Below are 17,314 nucleotides of genomic sequence, written 5' to 3' on the forward strand. Positions count from 1 at the left end.
CGCTTGTTCATGATCAGCGCATCCGTGCTCCAGACTGTATGACCAGAAGCATTTGAAAACTGTGGGAGGCAACAGTCTGGCCACGTGAGACTACGACGGGTGGAGCCTCCCCTCCTCCCGAGGTGTTTGGAGAGAGAAAACTGAAAACCAGTTAAATCATTCTGCTTTTAATTAGCGTTCGAGTTGGAAATATTCACCGATCGAACATAAACGTCTCTTTACTACTGCCGTAGCCTAATTGTAGACAATGAGCCAGTGGCGCAGCCAGAACGCTATCATAGGCTGGGCCTACGCAGGAGCGGGTGGGCACGCATGCACGCACGCGCAGCGCGTGCGGTTTTTGGGCGGATTTATTATATATATATTTTTTGGTTACTTTATTTCGGTTTTAGGGTTAGGGTTAGGTTAGGGTTATGTTATGTTATTTAATTCTTATTTTTGCCTGATTTTACCGATTTATTATCAAAAAATAAATGATATATATATATTTTTTTTAGCTAATGGGTGGGCCGAGGCCCACCCATGGCTGCGCCCCTGCACATCTCCCTCACACTGTTACATTTAAGTGGGAGTAGCTAATGTGTGCGTCTACTACCCAGACCCCGCCCCTCACCTTATCAAACAGAGTATTAACCTTAAGTGAACTAATATGAAACGGACATTCTCCTGTTGCATGTTACATGTGTGAAAGGACAACTCCGGACAATGTCCCGACCTGATTCCACGGACATTTTCCACTGTTCATATGAGAATGTGGCTTTACATGACTAATGCATATTATTGCTATTTTCAAAACAAAGCTCACTTTAAAACAATGTATTGGCTGAGATTAAAACAGTTTACAGAGTTTGAATAAGGAATACACATTACACATTTTAAATTCCTGAAATAATTCATTTTCATTTTTTTTTACATAATATAATGCATAATTAAGGTATTAATTTCATGTTTTCTTTTTCAAACTACTATTGTAATCTGGACAGGCATCATATGACTTTTCAGTTTTAATTCATGTACATACTGTATATGTAAAACAAAGGCAGTAAACCTACAGTCATGATGTGTGTGGTCATCTGAAAGCTGTCTGAGGACAAAGGTTGAAGCTGTTTACCTGCTCTGAGGAACCTTTTGTTTCTCCACCATCACCATCATCCACTCTGGACTCCATCTCTTTACACTGCTGTTGAAAGAGGTGTTGATTTCAGTATTGAAGAAACTCTCTCTCTGTGTGTGTGTGTGTGTGTGTGTGTGTGTGTGTGTGTGTGTGTGTGTGTGTGTGTGTGTGTGTGTGTGTGTGTGTGTGTGTGTGTGTGTGTGTGTGTGTGTGTGTGTGTGTTTAAAGTATAATATAGGGCATAAGTGCTTTTGACAACAAGGTGGCACTGGTGAACTAAGTGGTATAGTCCCACCGGGATTGTGGGACAGTGTGGGAGAGAGTTTTACAGTTTTACATGACTAATGCTTAGTATTGCACTTTTCAAAATAATCAACAATCAACAGGCATCACATGACTTTCAGGACCAAAAAGTGTGGTCAGGATAGAAGACCTTATTATATCCACTGCTGTCATGAAGGCCAGAGAACAGATTAACAAAGAACTTTAAAGACTTGAAACAATCAGTGGTGGAAAAAGTACTCAAATGTTTTACTTAAGTAAAAGTATCAATACTACAATATAGAAATACTCTGTTACAAGTAAAAGTCCAGAATTTAAAATGTACTTGAGTAAAAGTACATAAGGAATTGGCATGACAATGTACTTCAAGTACCAAAAGTAAAAGTACTCATTATGCAGAATGTCCCATTTCAAGTTTTGAAACGTACACAAATCTTTTGAAAATAGCAGATCTACAAGCTCCCAATGCGTCGTGACGCATTGTGAGCTTGTATATCGGCTATTTTCAAATGGCCGAAATGCATATAGGTCTGAAGTGGTTAATGTATGTTTTGTAATAATAATCCAAAGTTTTCAAATAATTGTAGTGGAGTAAAAGTACAATATTTGGATCAGAGATGTAGTGGAGTAGAAGTAAAAGTATTGGAAATTGGATATACTCAAGTAAAGTACTAATACCTCAAAATTTTACTTAAGTACAGTACTTAAGTAAATGTACTTAGTTACTTTCCACCACTGGAAACAATTGAAACTCTGTACTGGTAACAAGTGCTTTATTTTCTACATCCAGCCTGTATTAAACGTGGATAAAATACAATGGAGTCAAACCTAGCTAAGTGGTGAGTCCAGTTCTGAGACGATGAATCAGTTTAAAACTCTACAGCAGATAAATCAGAGATCAGGTGGTGTAGTTGTACAATGAGTCCACTAGAGGGTGCACATTAACCACATACAATAACAAAGATTCATAGGGAAAAGATAGAACAGTGTTACTGGGGAGGTTGAGGGTGTTTTGTTCACTTAATGAATGAAATGTTTCTCTGATAAACTCATTGAAGCTGTCAGACTCTGTGACGTAGATGCATGACTCACCAAGGTGGTTTAGTATCAATCTATTGTTACCTGGTGTTTCTAGCTGGCCATCACTGAAAACAAAGAAAAATAAACAGTATTATATACATGTTTATCTATAAGTTCAAACAAAACTGTTAGAAGTGATAATACAATTAATTTAATATATGTACACACACATTCCACATGTGTGCAAATGTACTGTGGCAAATTCCCCATGCAACAACTAAAAGGGACATACATGTAATTATTGTTTGTACTATACAATGACATACGCTTCACCTACTCATCAAATCATCAAATATCAAATCCATAATTTAAAATGTTACTGTTTGCAGAAACAAACTGATTGTTCTTTATTAAAGGAACAGCCACAGCTTTACCAGACTATACTATACTGTACATTTAAAGGCACATCAAATGAAAACAAGAACATGTTAGTAAGAGAATTGTCTGTTTCTCCATCAGCCACTACAATCACACCACCCTGTACTGATAAGCCACAAGTCATTTGAAGTATTATTAGAACAGGTTTTGCAGATAATAATCTACAGCAGGGGTCTTCAACAGTGCGTCCGGGACCCCTAGGGGGCCCTCAGAGCTACTACAGGGGGGCCGCCAAATCTTTGTGTGATAGGAACTTTTGTTTCCTTTTTTTTTTTTTTACCACTTGAGCATCCTTATCCTGGGGGGACCATTTGCCCCAAAATAGCAGATCTACAAGCCCAATGATCTAGACTTATTGTGAGCTTGTAGATCGGCTATTTTCGGCAAAGAGGCTTGGTGTAAATGGAAAAAAGAGCAGATCAAGTACAGAGACAACGGTCAAGGTTTCTATGTATCGAGGGTTTAAGTGGTTAAATGTTTGAAAATACACATAGACATGAATCCAACACTGATGATAGTTTCTGTCAAACAAGTGTATGAAGATATCTATGAAATCTATTTTTTTTTTATCAGCAACACAATCTTATACAATCGTAGTGGGGGGTCCCTGCTTCATCTGTCTCTCAGGGGTCCTCGGGCTGAAAAACGTTGAACACCCCTGGTCTAGAGCAGTGGTTCTCCACCTTTTCAGGCCGTGACCCCCCAACATACTCATATTTGAACTGGGGAGCCCCCAAAATAATCATATTTGAACTGGGACCCCCCACCCTGAAAATCACTTAGAATTGTAGTTGAGGCATTACATTTTCTTTGACTCGGTTCCAGAGATAAATATTGTGAAAATGGCAGATCTACAAGCTCACAACTGCAGGGAATTGAGCATGTAAATCAGCTTTTTTCTAAATGTTTGCCTCTTTCTTATATTATTTGACAATTTGGCCAATGTTTGACCAGTTTTTATAGTATAGTTTGTTGACTACTTTTGACGCAGTAATGGTCTTATTTGTATTTATTTGTCTTATTTTAGAGGTAGTAAAAAGGTCTTAAAAATCCAGAATTGTGCAGATACCCTGTATACAATAATACTGTATGTTGGTTTGTTTACTGTTGAGTGAGAAAACAATGTTGCACATAAAGCTAATCATCTGGAGACCCACCCAAAATCATGTGGGGACTGGGGACCCCCTGGGGGTCCCGACCCACAGGTTGAGAACCACTGGTCTACACTACTGACACACACAGCTCCACAACACACTTTGTGTTTCAATTAAACACCATGAAAGCATCTAGTCTGTAAGCAAGGCAAGGCTAATGTATTTGTAGCACATTTCATCAACAAGGCAATTCAACGTGCTTTACACAAAACATTAAACAAAGAAAACACGTAATAAAAGGACATTAAATTCAGTAAAAAGAAGGAAAAGAAGACAAAGACGTTAAACATAAAATGTCCTTAATAGAAAACACCTATTCAGGACACAGAGCAAAAACACAATATAAAATAGTAAGATCAAAGTAGTGGGACAAACATAAGAGTAACATTTACTGTGCAGAAGGATCATTGCAAACACAATAAAAAAATAGAGTTGTAGCAGACATGCAGTTTTCTGGAGTTTGTTCCAGATATATGGTGCATAAAAACACTGCTTCTCCATGCTTCATTTTGATTCTATAGGGACAGAAAGCAGACCTTTCCTGATGACCTGAGAGCTCTGGATATTTCATGATATCGTACAAGGTCAGAGATTCTGGCCCTAGAAGACCATTCACTGCTTTATAGATCAACAGTAATATTTTTGAAATTGTATTATTTTACTTACCTACGGGGAGCCAGTGTAAAGACTTCAAGGGATATTTAACTTTCAAACATGTCTTTTTAACGTCTACTCAGGCTTTTGTGAGATAAACAAGCGACAAGGTCGATGAAAACAAGCTCAAAAGAAGCGACCAGTTTCACCACTTGAGCCCTATTAAATCAGCTATTTTCAAAAAGAAAAGCAAGCCCAAATAAGCAACTACACTTCAGAAAGAAGCCCAAACAAAAGCAGCCTGCAACTATGAATATTTACAAGCAACTTACAGGAAAACAAGCCCAAAGTCGCTTATAAAAACAGACCTGGCAACACTGGCCAGCCTACCAGCTCTTAAGGCAACAAGGTGAATTCACCAGACAACAATGTGCGCTTCGGCCGACTGCTTTTGCTGAATTAAATGCCAACTTTTGCCAACAGACTACCAATCTGTTGTAGTCTGTTGTAGTCTGTTGTAGTCTGTTTGCAGAGAGCCACCTTTAGTCAAAGAGACTTTTTACCTTCATCTGCACAGGAGACGCTGAAAGAAAAGACGCTGCTTCTTCACATCCACCAATGTCGAGTGTCTGAGTTCATCTGAGGGTGTTTTCTCTTCCTCAAACTCAACTAGAAAAACATCTGTGACGTCAAACTGCTCTATGCTGACACTGCATGTCAGTTTACATTTAGTTGTTGAGCTCTTCATATTTAAATGTTTATGTATTATTGTCAAAAACACAATATTCAACATGTATGTACACATGTACCGCTATAGTAACGGATGTTCCACATGTATAAAATGATACAAGTGGTATGTATGCTTAATGAATGTCAATCAAAGCTTCCATTTCAGCCTGAGCTGCAGTTTATCAGCAATGTGTTTCACTGCAGGCATCACGTCTGATCATATCAAGAACAAAATTCAAACAAGTACAACTACCATTGTTGATGAATTCAACGTCAAGCTACCAAATGCACCCTCTTCTCTCAGCAACACACACACACTGTAGATGTGCTCTTGTTTACCCAAATGAATAATACAGCCTCGAATGAGTTGAATGACACAATGATATCCTAAGGTTGTTATTTATGAATTGTTGAATAATTCACTTTGGAATAGATTGTATTTGATAAACAATAAAAACACATGGATACAGCAGTTCGAGGATGACAAAATAAAGTCCTGAGACTTATTTCCATTGAGGTCCTCTCACAGTTAACAGTTAATAAGTTAAAAATACATTACAATACAAAACACATGACAGTAACATATACAGTATGTACATAAAAACAAGTGCTCCCTTATCTTTCCCTAGACTAATGACCCTCTATAGGGGAACCTTTTCTAACATGTTGATTTGTCACTATCAGTGAATCAGTGATGATAGGTAAACAACCACAGAGGCCACCTATGAACTTAAAGCTGCTCTATGTAACTCCTCTTCTACCCCGGATATGAACGAGGTTTCCTGCACAAGTGCCGACATTTTTACCATTGAGCTAATAGAGCCGGCCTGCTTGCTCAGGGGATAAATTGAATCTTGACCATCAGGTCAAAATCTGTGTCAGATCATGTGTCTAGGTGAGACATGACCTTTGACACGATCTAAATGTCTCAAAAGCAGAGCAGGGAGACCAAATACAACCACCTCAATTGTATAAGTTATATTGTATTAACATGCTCTTTGCTCTACCATACAGATTGGACAACATTACAGTTGTCTCATGAAAATCCACCATTCTGTTCTCCATTCAAAACAATAGCTATCAGGCCTAGCGGAGACATCTTGGCCTGTAAAAACTACAAAATATCATGTCATATCATAAGGCATTATAAGTACTATAAGTGAAGGTTAGTTAAATGTTAGATATACACAAATCCACAGAGCGCTGCACTGTGGGTGGCGCAATCATTGCTGTGGTGTCAGTCAGCTGCTGCTGTGGTTCTGTCCGTCTGTTGACATTAGCAGAGCAGCCATTCTAGCCTAACGGCACCTGATGGAGGTGGTTCGTCACAATCTTCTCTTTGTAAAGTTAGTGTTAGTAAAAGTCAGTAAAAAGCAGGTAAAAGAGTAAATTGAGCAGTCAGTGACAGCAGCTGACTGACACCGCAGCAGCAGCTGACTGAGTCTGACACCGCAGCAATGGTTGCGCCACCTACAGGGCAGCGCTCCATGGATTTGTGTATAGCCTAAACAACCATAGTAACAATATAGTATAATTCTTCCTCATTGTCACAATATGGAGCACAGAGAGGGAGTGTATGTGGTTAGAAACAGAGATGACACAGGATTCAACAAACAGCAGAAAACAAAGAGACAAGAACAGCCTGAGCCAGGTGTTTCCAAGCAGACATACATACATACATACATACAATCTACAATTTAGGCATTTAACAGATGGTCTTAATCCAGAGAGAACAAGGTAAACACAAGGTAATACATCAAATGCAGAGGAGACAGTGTAGTGCCTCAGTAATCTAGGTCAGGATCATATGTAAATTAATAAACTATCATCAGTCTAAACATTATAATATCAAAAAATAAATAATATATACATTGAAACTATACAAAATGAAGGGTGCCAGGTCAACAAATTAACCAAAAATCTGTCTAAATAATATGCTATCTAATTTCCATTTTAACCTTTGCATAAGACTGCATGGTCATCCAGGCCAGGACAAGTGCTATGGGCTAAAGTGGAGTCTGGGCCTGTGGGCATCAGTGTAACTTCTGATGCCCACATTGACTGAGAGGTGTACAGACATACTGTATATCAGAGTAACTTCTGATGCCCACATTAACTGAGAGGTGTACAGACATCAGAGTAACTTCTGATGCCCACACTAACAGTGTACAGACATGCAAACTTGGCTCTCTGTGTCTCCTGTACTGTGCTGTGGTTGCCATGGCAATGTGAGCCCACAGACATGCTCGTGTGTTCACACACACACACACACACACACACACACACACACACACACACACACACACACACACACACACACACACACACACACACACACACACACACACACACACACACACACACACACACACACACACACACACACACACACACACACACACACACACACACACTTCCTTGCCAAGTTTCATAAACGTCTGCTCATCTGTTCTCAAGTTATGTTGCTATCAAAGGGTATAAAGATTTTTTGAGAAATAGCAGCAAACTCTTGTAGTCACTTTTGGGACAATTAGCAGCATTTTCCCCAAAACTATTTAAATAGTATAAAAACAGGTATCTCTCTCTCTTTCTGTCTCTCTGTTGTAGTCTGAAGTAGTCTGTTTGGTGGAGAGTCACCTTTGGTCAAAGAGACTTTTTACCTTCATCTGCAGAGGAGACGCTGAAAGAAAAGACGCTGCTTCTTCACATCCATCAATGTCGAGTGTCTGAGTTCATCTGAGGGCGTTTTCTCTTCCTCAAACTCAACTAGAAAAACATCTGTGACGTCAAACTGCTCTATGCTGACACTGCATGTCAGTTTACATTTAGTTGTTGAGCTCTTCATATTTAAATGTTTATGTGTTGTTGTCAAAAACACACTATTCAACATGTTTGTACACTGCAGTAATAGTAACGGATGTTCCACATGTATAAAATGATACAAGTGGTATGTATGGTTAATGAATGTCAATCAAAGCTTACATTTCAGCCTGAGCTGCAGTTTATCAACAATGTGTTTCACTGCAGGCATCACGTCTGATCATATCAAGAACAAAATACAAACAAACACAACTACCATTGTTGTTGAATTCAACGTCAAGCTACCAAATACACCCTCGTCTCTCAGCAACACACACACACTGTAGATGTGCTCTTGTTTACCCAAATGAATAGACAATACAGCCTCGAATGAGTTGAATGACACAATGATATCCTAAGGTTGTTATTTATGAATTATGAATGGTTCAGTAATTAACTTTGGAATTAATTTGATTTATTTGAAAAGCAATAAAAACACATGGATACAGCAGTTCGAGGATGAAACAATGAAGTCCTGAGACTTATTTCCATTGAAGTCCACTCACAGTTAATAAGTTAAAACACATGACAGTAACATATACAGTACATACATAAAAACAAGCGCTCCCTTATCTTTCCCTAGACTAATGACCCTCTAGGGCAGTGGTTTTCAACCAGTGGTCCTTGAGGGGGTTCCAGGGGGTCCCCAGCCAAATTAATAGTTAGGAACCAAATTGACCCTTATTTGTCTGTACTCTGTAACTCTGAGAGTGTACAAATGGAACCAAATGGACCCTAACGGGTCCATTTGGTTCCATTTGTACACTCTCAGAGTTAAATGAACACTAATCATGATGATACAGTGTAGATTGGGACCCCCAAGAAATCAAAATGCTTGAGTCCCTGGCATATCTTTTCATATGGGGGGTCCGTGGGCTAATATGTGTGAATTTGGGGGTCCTTGATGCGAAAAAGGTTAAAAACCACTGCTCTAGGGGAACCTTTTCTAACATGTTGATTTGTCACTATCAGTGAATCAGTGATGATAGGTAAACAACCACAGAGGCCACCTATGAACTTAAAGCTGCACTATGTAACTCCTCTTCTACCCCGGATATGAACAAGGTTTCCTGCACAAGTGCCGACATTTTTACCATTGAGCTAATAGAGCCGGCCTGCTTGCTCAGGGGATAAATTGAATCTTGTGTCTAGGTGAGACGTGACCTTTGACACGATCTAAATGTCTCAAAAGCAGAGCAGGGAGACCAAATACAACCACCTCAAGTGTATAAGTTATATTGTATTAACATGCTCTACCATACAGATTGGACAACATTACAGTTGTCTCATGAAAATCCACCATTCTGTTCTCCATTCAAAACAATAGCTATCAGGCCTAGCAGAGACATCTTGGCCCGTAAAAACTACAAAATATCATGTCATATCATAAGGCATTATAAGTACTATAAGTGAAGGTTAGATAAAGGTTAGATATACACAAATCCACAGAGCGCTGCACTGTGGGTGGCGCAATCATTGCTGTGGTGTCAGTCAGCTGCTACTGTGGTCCTGTCCGTCTGTTGACGTTAGCAGAGCAGCCATAAACTAGCCTACTGGCACCTGACGTAGGTGGTTCGTCACGATTTTCTCTTTGTAAAGTTAGTGATAGTAAAAGTTAGTAAAAAGCATGTAAAAGAGTAAAGTGAGCAGTCAGTGACTGCAGCTGACTGACACCGCAGCAGCAGCTGACTGAGTCTGACACAGCAGCAATGGTTGCGCCACCTACAGGGCAGCGCTCCGTGGATTTGTGTATAGCCTAAACAACCATAGTAACAATATAGTATAATTCTTCCTCATTGTCACAATATGGAGCACAGAGAGGGAGTGTATGTGGTTAGAAACAGAGATGACACAGGATTCAACAAACAGCAGAACACAAAGAGACAAGAACAGCCTGAGCCAGGTGTTTCCAAGCAGACAGACAGACATACATATAGACATACATACAATCTACAATTTAGGCATTTAACAGATGGTCTTAATCCAGAGAGAACAAGGTAAACACAAGGTAATACATCAAATGCAGAGGAAACAGTGTAGTGCCTCAGTAATATAGGTCAGGATCATATGTAAATTAATAAACTATCATCAGTCTAAACATTATAATATCAAAAAATAAATAATATATACATTGAAACTATACAAAATGAAGGGTGCCAGGTCAACAAATTAACCAAAAATCTGTCTAAATAATATGCTATCTAATTTCCATTTTAACCTTTGCATAAGACTGCATGGTCATCCAGGCTAGGACAAGTGCTATGGGCTAAAGTGGAGTCTGGGCCTGTGGGCATCAGTATAACTTCTGATGCCCACATTGACTGAGAGGTGTACAGACATACTGTATATCAGAGTAACTTCTGATGCCCACATTAACTGAGAGGTGTACAGACATACTGTATATCAGAGTAACTTCTGATGCCCACATTAACGGTGTACAGACATGCAAACTTGGCTCTCTGTGTCTCCTGTCCTGTCCTGTCCTGTGGTTGCCATGGCAATGTGAGCCCACAGACATGCTTGTGTGTTCACATGGCACACACGCACGCACACACACACACACACACACACACACACACACACACACACACACACACACACACACACACACACACACACACACACACACACACACACACACACACACACACACACACACACACACACACACACACGTCTGCTGTCGCAAGTTATGTTGCTATCAAAGGGTATAAAGATTTTTTTGAGAAATAGCAGCAAACTCTTGTAGTCACTTTTGGGACAATTAGCAGCATTTTTCCCAAAACTATTTAAATAGTATACAAAAAAAGCATCTCTCTCTGTCTGTCTCTCTTTCTTTCAGGTTTGTGTCATCCTGTGTGGCTTCCAGTCTTTCTGTAAGAGTTAAAACACCATTACTGTCCTTAAATGATCTATTCTATAGCCAGCTAGATTGTCCCTCCTGCTGAGTCACCCATGTTTTCCCCTCCTACAGAATGTTGAAACTAACCTCTCTCTCTCAGTTCCTGTTAGCGTGCAGAATGCACTTCCTCTTCTCTACATGTAAGAGGAAGCAGCTTCTCTCCTGCTGGCTTCCTTTCTTTCTTTCTTTCTTTCTTGCATTCTTTATACTTTATACTCTACACATAGATAGACCCACATGACCCGACACTGTGAGCTATTTATTGAACTTTGAGTGTTTTCAAAGAATGTGGAAGTAGGATGAAACGTGCACAATCTTTAAAGAGATATTATACGTTTACTGTGTGGCTGTGCGCGTGCGTGCGTGCGTGCGTGCGTGCGTGCGTGCGTGCGTGCGTGCGTGCGTGCGTGAGAGAGATAACACAATACTGTGTGGTTTATTTTCCTCTCAGTGTGATGTCAGTAAAATCAAACTGTATTTCAGTAGTTGTACTGTATGCCTGTTATAAAATATAAATGTAATAAAATGTAATAAAATGTAACAAAATGATATAGAACATGAAAACAGGTCATTATGAAATCACAAATGATGTAATAAGCGTATCAGAGTAGGACTGCTGATCTATTATCTTATCATTACTTATAATGAAGAGTAGGCATGAACATTGTGTGATTATTGATGCACGAGTCTTGAGACCACATGCTAGAGAGAGATGGAAAGAGGAAGTGAGTCATATTTGTCAGCCACATCCTTTCACAGAAGCTCCGTGCACGTGTGCGTGTGTGTGTGTGTGTGTGTGTGTGTGTATGTGTGTGTGTGTGTGTAGCCCGTGGAGCGAGAAATGCTTTTCTACCAGGCAGAAACTAGAAGTTATAATGTAGGCTATAGTAAAACATGTATATTTGTATATTTTTTATAACACATTACACTGAGAGGAACATAAATCTATGTATGAATATTCAGTTTTATTTATTTTCAGTCAGTCAAAACTGTAGCTATATGGTAATGTGGTAATCGTATTACTCCTACTATGTACAGCTAAAAATATAAACCAAATGGAACATCACTGTCTCATGTGAGGCCTGCATTTATACTGACTATTAATTTATGTTGTACAACAGACTGACTATATCCTGCTTAGATCAACTGAAAGGCAAGTGGGACCTCTTATGAATATTAACATCTTATGAATATTAACATCTTATGAATATTAACATCTTATGAATATTAACAGAAAGTTATAGTTTCAGCAAAACTCAAAGCCCTCAAACATTGTCTTATAGCTGCATGTGTGATATTCTAGACTCTAGAATAACACACATGCATCATCACATAATATGCAATCATATTATTGTGATTCATTGATATTTTCCTTACTTCATCACTTCAATAAAAAAAAGACTGAGTTCGATAATTGGAAGCACTCAGGCCTACATAAATAAGGTTGGGGCCAATTTACAAAGTTGTAGTGATAGTGGACAGTATTTGAAATTGAATTGTTCTATTTTCAAATGGTTCATCCCGTTTAGACCTGTTGTAACCTATACGTTGTTATACCTTTCAATCCGGGAGCCACCTCTGTGTCTCATTAGTTTTTATTAGTTTTTTCAGTAAGAATTTGGACGTTTTCAGAAAACTTAGGTTAGGTTTTAGAAGGCGTTTTTAGAATGGGCCTCAGGTCTAAATGGGTTATTGGGGCTTTTTTTCACCTCTCATACCAAATGTCTCGTAGCCTACAACTGTAATACAAATAATCAAAGTCAATAATTTAAGTAGCTATTCTTAATAATGAACAAAATGTGTAAAGTGACATAGGCTACTGTTGTTAATAGCAGTGACTGAGATAACAGGCTGAAAAACAAAGCCAAGTGACAACTGTGTAAGTGAACGCAAGTGAGCTTTAACTGGTCACGGCCCTCATCAGGTCACTTTTCACACAATGCAGCCCAGACCCTAAAATGAGTTCAACAAGCCTGTTCTAGAGAGTCTATGGTTGGGTTTCTATTTGAACCCATTTAGACCTGAGGCTGATTCTACAAACCGTCTGTCTGGTGGAAACCTCATATCTCCAAAACTGTTACTTTTCAGGATTCAAACTCAACAGTAGCAGATCTACAAGCTCATTTTGAACTGTAAAATGGTCATTCTGGTTCCATTGTAATCTCTCTCAGATCAACATTGTATTGGTCTGGGTGATTGTCAGTGTAACTGCATGTATCCTCTGGACTCATTTTATGAGCTTTACACTCTTCTGTCTGTTCATGAAAAAGTGAATATAGCCTACAGTGTGTCAACAGAGAATAAATGGTGTCATTCTGATGGAAAACAACACAGTACATTCATCTTACAGAGCTTTATATTGCTATAAAACTAACATTTTCAATGTTTTAAACGTGTATGTGTTCAATAATCTTTGTGCTTTATTATACATCACTCTGGATAAGTGTGTAAATTGTAAATATTGTAAAATAATATGATGGTGGTGAATTGTCAATGTAAATGTCATATGTATTAATATTTAAATGGTATATTCCCTTTTTAATCATGTTATTGGTATATTGGAATATGCACCAAAATATGGATTTTAATATTCCATATTTTCGGTCTGCCTATAAGCTCAAGATGGGACTTGCTGAACAATGATAAAAACAATGTCCTCTTGTCAATGTCATCTTTTCTTTAGTCCTGTTCCCTTTATCATTGAACATTCTGAACTGTAAAAAGGGATACTGTATGTACTCCAGTGGCTCTACAACTTTTTCATGTCAAGGACCCCCAAAATGATATGTATTTGGCTGCGGACCCCCCCCCATCTAAAAAATATTTTGTGCCAGGGATTTTTCAAAAATAGCAGATCTACAAGCTCATAGCGCGGCACAGCGATTTTTGGCAAAAACATTTGGTGTCGAGGGAGAAAAGAACAGACCAAGTACAGAGTGTGTATCACACACAGAATCCATTCTTTTCAGGTCCAAACATACCCTTAGTAATACAAATTATTTCAAGAGTCAGAGTTGCCGATATAGTAATCTCAAGGAAAGAAGAGGTTACCTATTTGGGCAGTATTCTTGACAACAAACTGACGGGTGAAAATTTGTATCAAAAGTGATCAAGAAAGTCAATCAAAGAACACGATTTTTGGGCAGGATTTCCTCTATTGTCAACAAAAGTGATCTCAAGACTCTAGCTGGAGCCCTCATTCAATGCCATTTTATCATGCTTGAACCTCTTGGTTGTCCAGCATCTCAATGTCACTAAAAACTAAGCTTCAGAACCTCCCAAAACAAACTGATACGACTACTTCTCGGCCTAAAGCACATGACCCACCTAATTCACACACACTTTGCTAGTGTGGGATGGCTCAGGGTAGAAGACAGGATTAAGCAAATATCAATGCCTGGGATTGGCATTTAAGATATTTAAAGGGACAGTGCCCTCAATTCCCTCATAATCTGTCTAACTACTTCCCCAAAGTGAGTGACACTCACAGCCACAACACTAGAGGGACCATGATCTGGTATCAACCAAATATAGAACAAACATGTGAACGTTCTCATTCTACTGCTCTGCCACCAACATGTGGAATGACCTGAGAGACAGCATCCATTAAAGGATTTGTAACAATGGTTTCTTTCAAAATTGGCCTTAAAAAACATCTATCAGGAGACCACTACTGCAACAGCCTCCTATACGGTGCCACCACCAAGGTTCTCAAGAAACTACATTATGTACAAAACGTTGTAACAGGCAGATTCACGTTTTGGCCTATTTATAGGCCTATTTATAGGCCAAAACGTGAATCAGCCAGTTAAAGCGCCACCATGAGGCTGATTTGAAAAATGTAGGGTGGCATTTCTTCCTTGGCCTATAGTGGGGATGTGCGTACAAAGTTTCACGGAAATCGGAGGCTGCGTTCATGACTATTACCAATGGTATCGAATGCCCCCGCCCCCCAGTTAAAAATCACTAAATCATTAAAAAAAAACGATAGAAAGCAATACATGATTTTTTTTTTAACACTCATCTTTTAATTATTATCATTACAAACTAATAAAATAACCCTTGTTGTAAAAAACAAAACAAAGTTGTCCTTTAAGTGCACATGCCGGTAGGCCAGTAAGTAAGGAGTTAAAGTAGTCAAGTTTTGATATGACTGAGATCTGGATAAGGAGCTGGGCTGACTCCTGGGTGAGGAATGTTATGGTGTGTAAACCCACAGGATGGAGTGGCCGCTGCAAAGTGTGCCTTGAATGAGAGCTGACTGTCCAGGACATACATGGGCAACTGGCGGCCCGGGGGCCACATGCGGCCCCCACCTTCACTTAATGAGGCCCGCAGGTCAATATTCAGAATACTGATATATTATTGATTTCAGCTGTTACAATTCCAAACATGCAAACATGACCCACTTTAATTACTTCAGTCTATATTAGTAGCTTAATGACTAGTATTAAAATTATATTGTCTTTTTAATGTCCAATGTATTTGTATTTAAGTTCATAAAGTTAACATAAGTATAACTAAATGCATTTGAAATTAAATAAAAATGTAACTTTTCAGGATTCAAATTCAAAATTACCCAAAAAATTATCAGGATTCCAATTAAAAAAGTAGCAAAAATAGCAGATCTACAAGCTCAAAACGCGTCGCACATCGGCTATTTTTGATACTTTTGTGTGACAATAGCCCGACAGTATATGTAATGTGGCCCTCTGGAGTGAGTGAGTGAGTGTGGAAATACAGTGGCCCTCTCCATCATCAAAGCTGCATCACCCCTGGTCCAGGACAACACCAAGGCTCTTGGCCGTTGGAACAGAAGTCACCAGGGAGTTGTCTATGGAAATAGTTAGATCCTGCGTGGGCCAGGACTTACATGGGAAGAAGAGAAGCTCAGTCTTGTCCGTGTTCAGCTTGAGGTGGTGAGAAGACAAGACATCCACTGTGAGATGTCAGCCTGTCATGCAGCGATGCACTCTTCAACCTGAGTGGCAGGGGGTGGAGAGAGAGAAACACAGTGTTTACAACGGTTACAATCAACCAATAGTAAGGAGTCTAAGGATCAGATCCTAGATCAGTTCAGATCACTAGTAGGGCTGTCACCATCATGAAATTACACTTGACCATTAAATGTCTTACAAATAAATGCGATTAAAAATTGAATTGTCTTTTTCCATTGAACATTGGAATGTAGCTTTTAGGCTTTGTGAACAAAAAATGCATAATAATTATGGCAAATAACTTAAATATACGAAGAAATGAATGATACCAATAATCAAAATAAATACTATACTATGGCCAAAATAGGCCAATCATTATATATTATATTAATAATATATATATATATTGCTGGAGAACCCAGTGCCCACCTGTCTGTCTGTGAGCTGGAGGGGTTATCCAGCTCACAGACAGACAGGTGGGTACTGTGTACCCAATGGTGTAAAGTAACTTAGTACATTTACTCAAGTACTGTACTTAAGTACAATTTAGGTATGTTTACTATATTTAGTATTTTCAATTTTCAATTCCAATTTTCCAATTCTAACAACAAGTTGCAATGCGACGCGTTGTGAGCTTGTAGATCTGCTATTTTCAAACATTTAATAGTACTTTTACTTTTGGTACTTTAAGTATATTTTTATGCCAATACTTTGGTACTTTTACTCAAGTAACATTTTGAACACAGGCCTTTTACTTCTAACAGAGTATTTTTATATCGTGGTATTGCTACTTCTACTTAAGTAAAATATCTGAGTACTTCTTCCACCACTGCCAGTACCCACCTGTCTGTCTGTGTTGTGGAGAACACATACCTGTCTGTCTGTCTGTCTGTCTGTCTGTCTGACACCACAACACTATAAAGGTCCTATCCATATGGCTGTGACATTACATTCATTCCATGTATTCCATATACAAAGCCATAGATCACTCCTATGCCCTCCTGTGTCAGTGAAATGTATCACAGCCTTCTAGGGCTATAAAGGTCCTATCCTTTAACTAAAGGTCCATGTCATCACAGTTCTCAGAGAGCGTCCATACTCACTCAGAAACGTGTTTAAATGTCTCACACACTCTCTTCTCCTCCAGCCTAGTGTGTTAGTTGACCAGCCACAGCCCATCTTGTTATTATTAACGTCAGCTGGTTATGGTAGAAATACTGAGTGAAAACCCAGCTCCAAACACACAAACATACTGATATATCCACACTGATATTTAATCCCTGGC

At 39.0% G+C, this 17,314-nt stretch overlaps 1 protein-coding gene across 9 annotated transcripts in view; it reads right to left on the minus strand.

Moving 5' to 3' along the window:
• Positions 1-17,258, minus strand: part of LOC308080417 (protein NLRC3-like) — a 56,675-nt gene extending 39,417 nt beyond the window's left edge. For 7 of the 9 annotated variants that reach the window (XM_080422276.1, XM_080422274.1, XM_080422278.1 and 4 more), the window contains exons 1-3: positions 5,166-5,227; positions 2,519-2,541; positions 1,112-1,180 (exon numbers count right to left, since the gene is read on the minus strand). In XM_080422276.1, the coding sequence (XP_080278402.1) occupies positions 1,112-1,168 (57 nt within the window). In that variant the 5' untranslated portion in view covers positions 1,169-1,180; positions 2,519-2,541; positions 5,166-5,227. Of the gene's footprint in view, positions 1-1,111; positions 1,181-2,518; positions 2,542-5,165; positions 5,228-7,991; positions 8,044-15,965; positions 16,074-17,132 lie in introns of those variants that run through there. The other 2 variants (XM_080422275.1, XM_080422271.1) reach the window with 2 other exon arrangements.
• Positions 17,259-17,314: the final 56 nt, after the last annotated feature.

Source organism: Gymnoscopelus braueri, assembly GCF_963280865.1.
Source record: "Gymnoscopelus braueri genome assembly, chromosome: 24".
NCBI lineage: Eukaryota > Metazoa > Chordata > Actinopteri > Myctophiformes > Myctophidae > Gymnoscopelus > Gymnoscopelus braueri.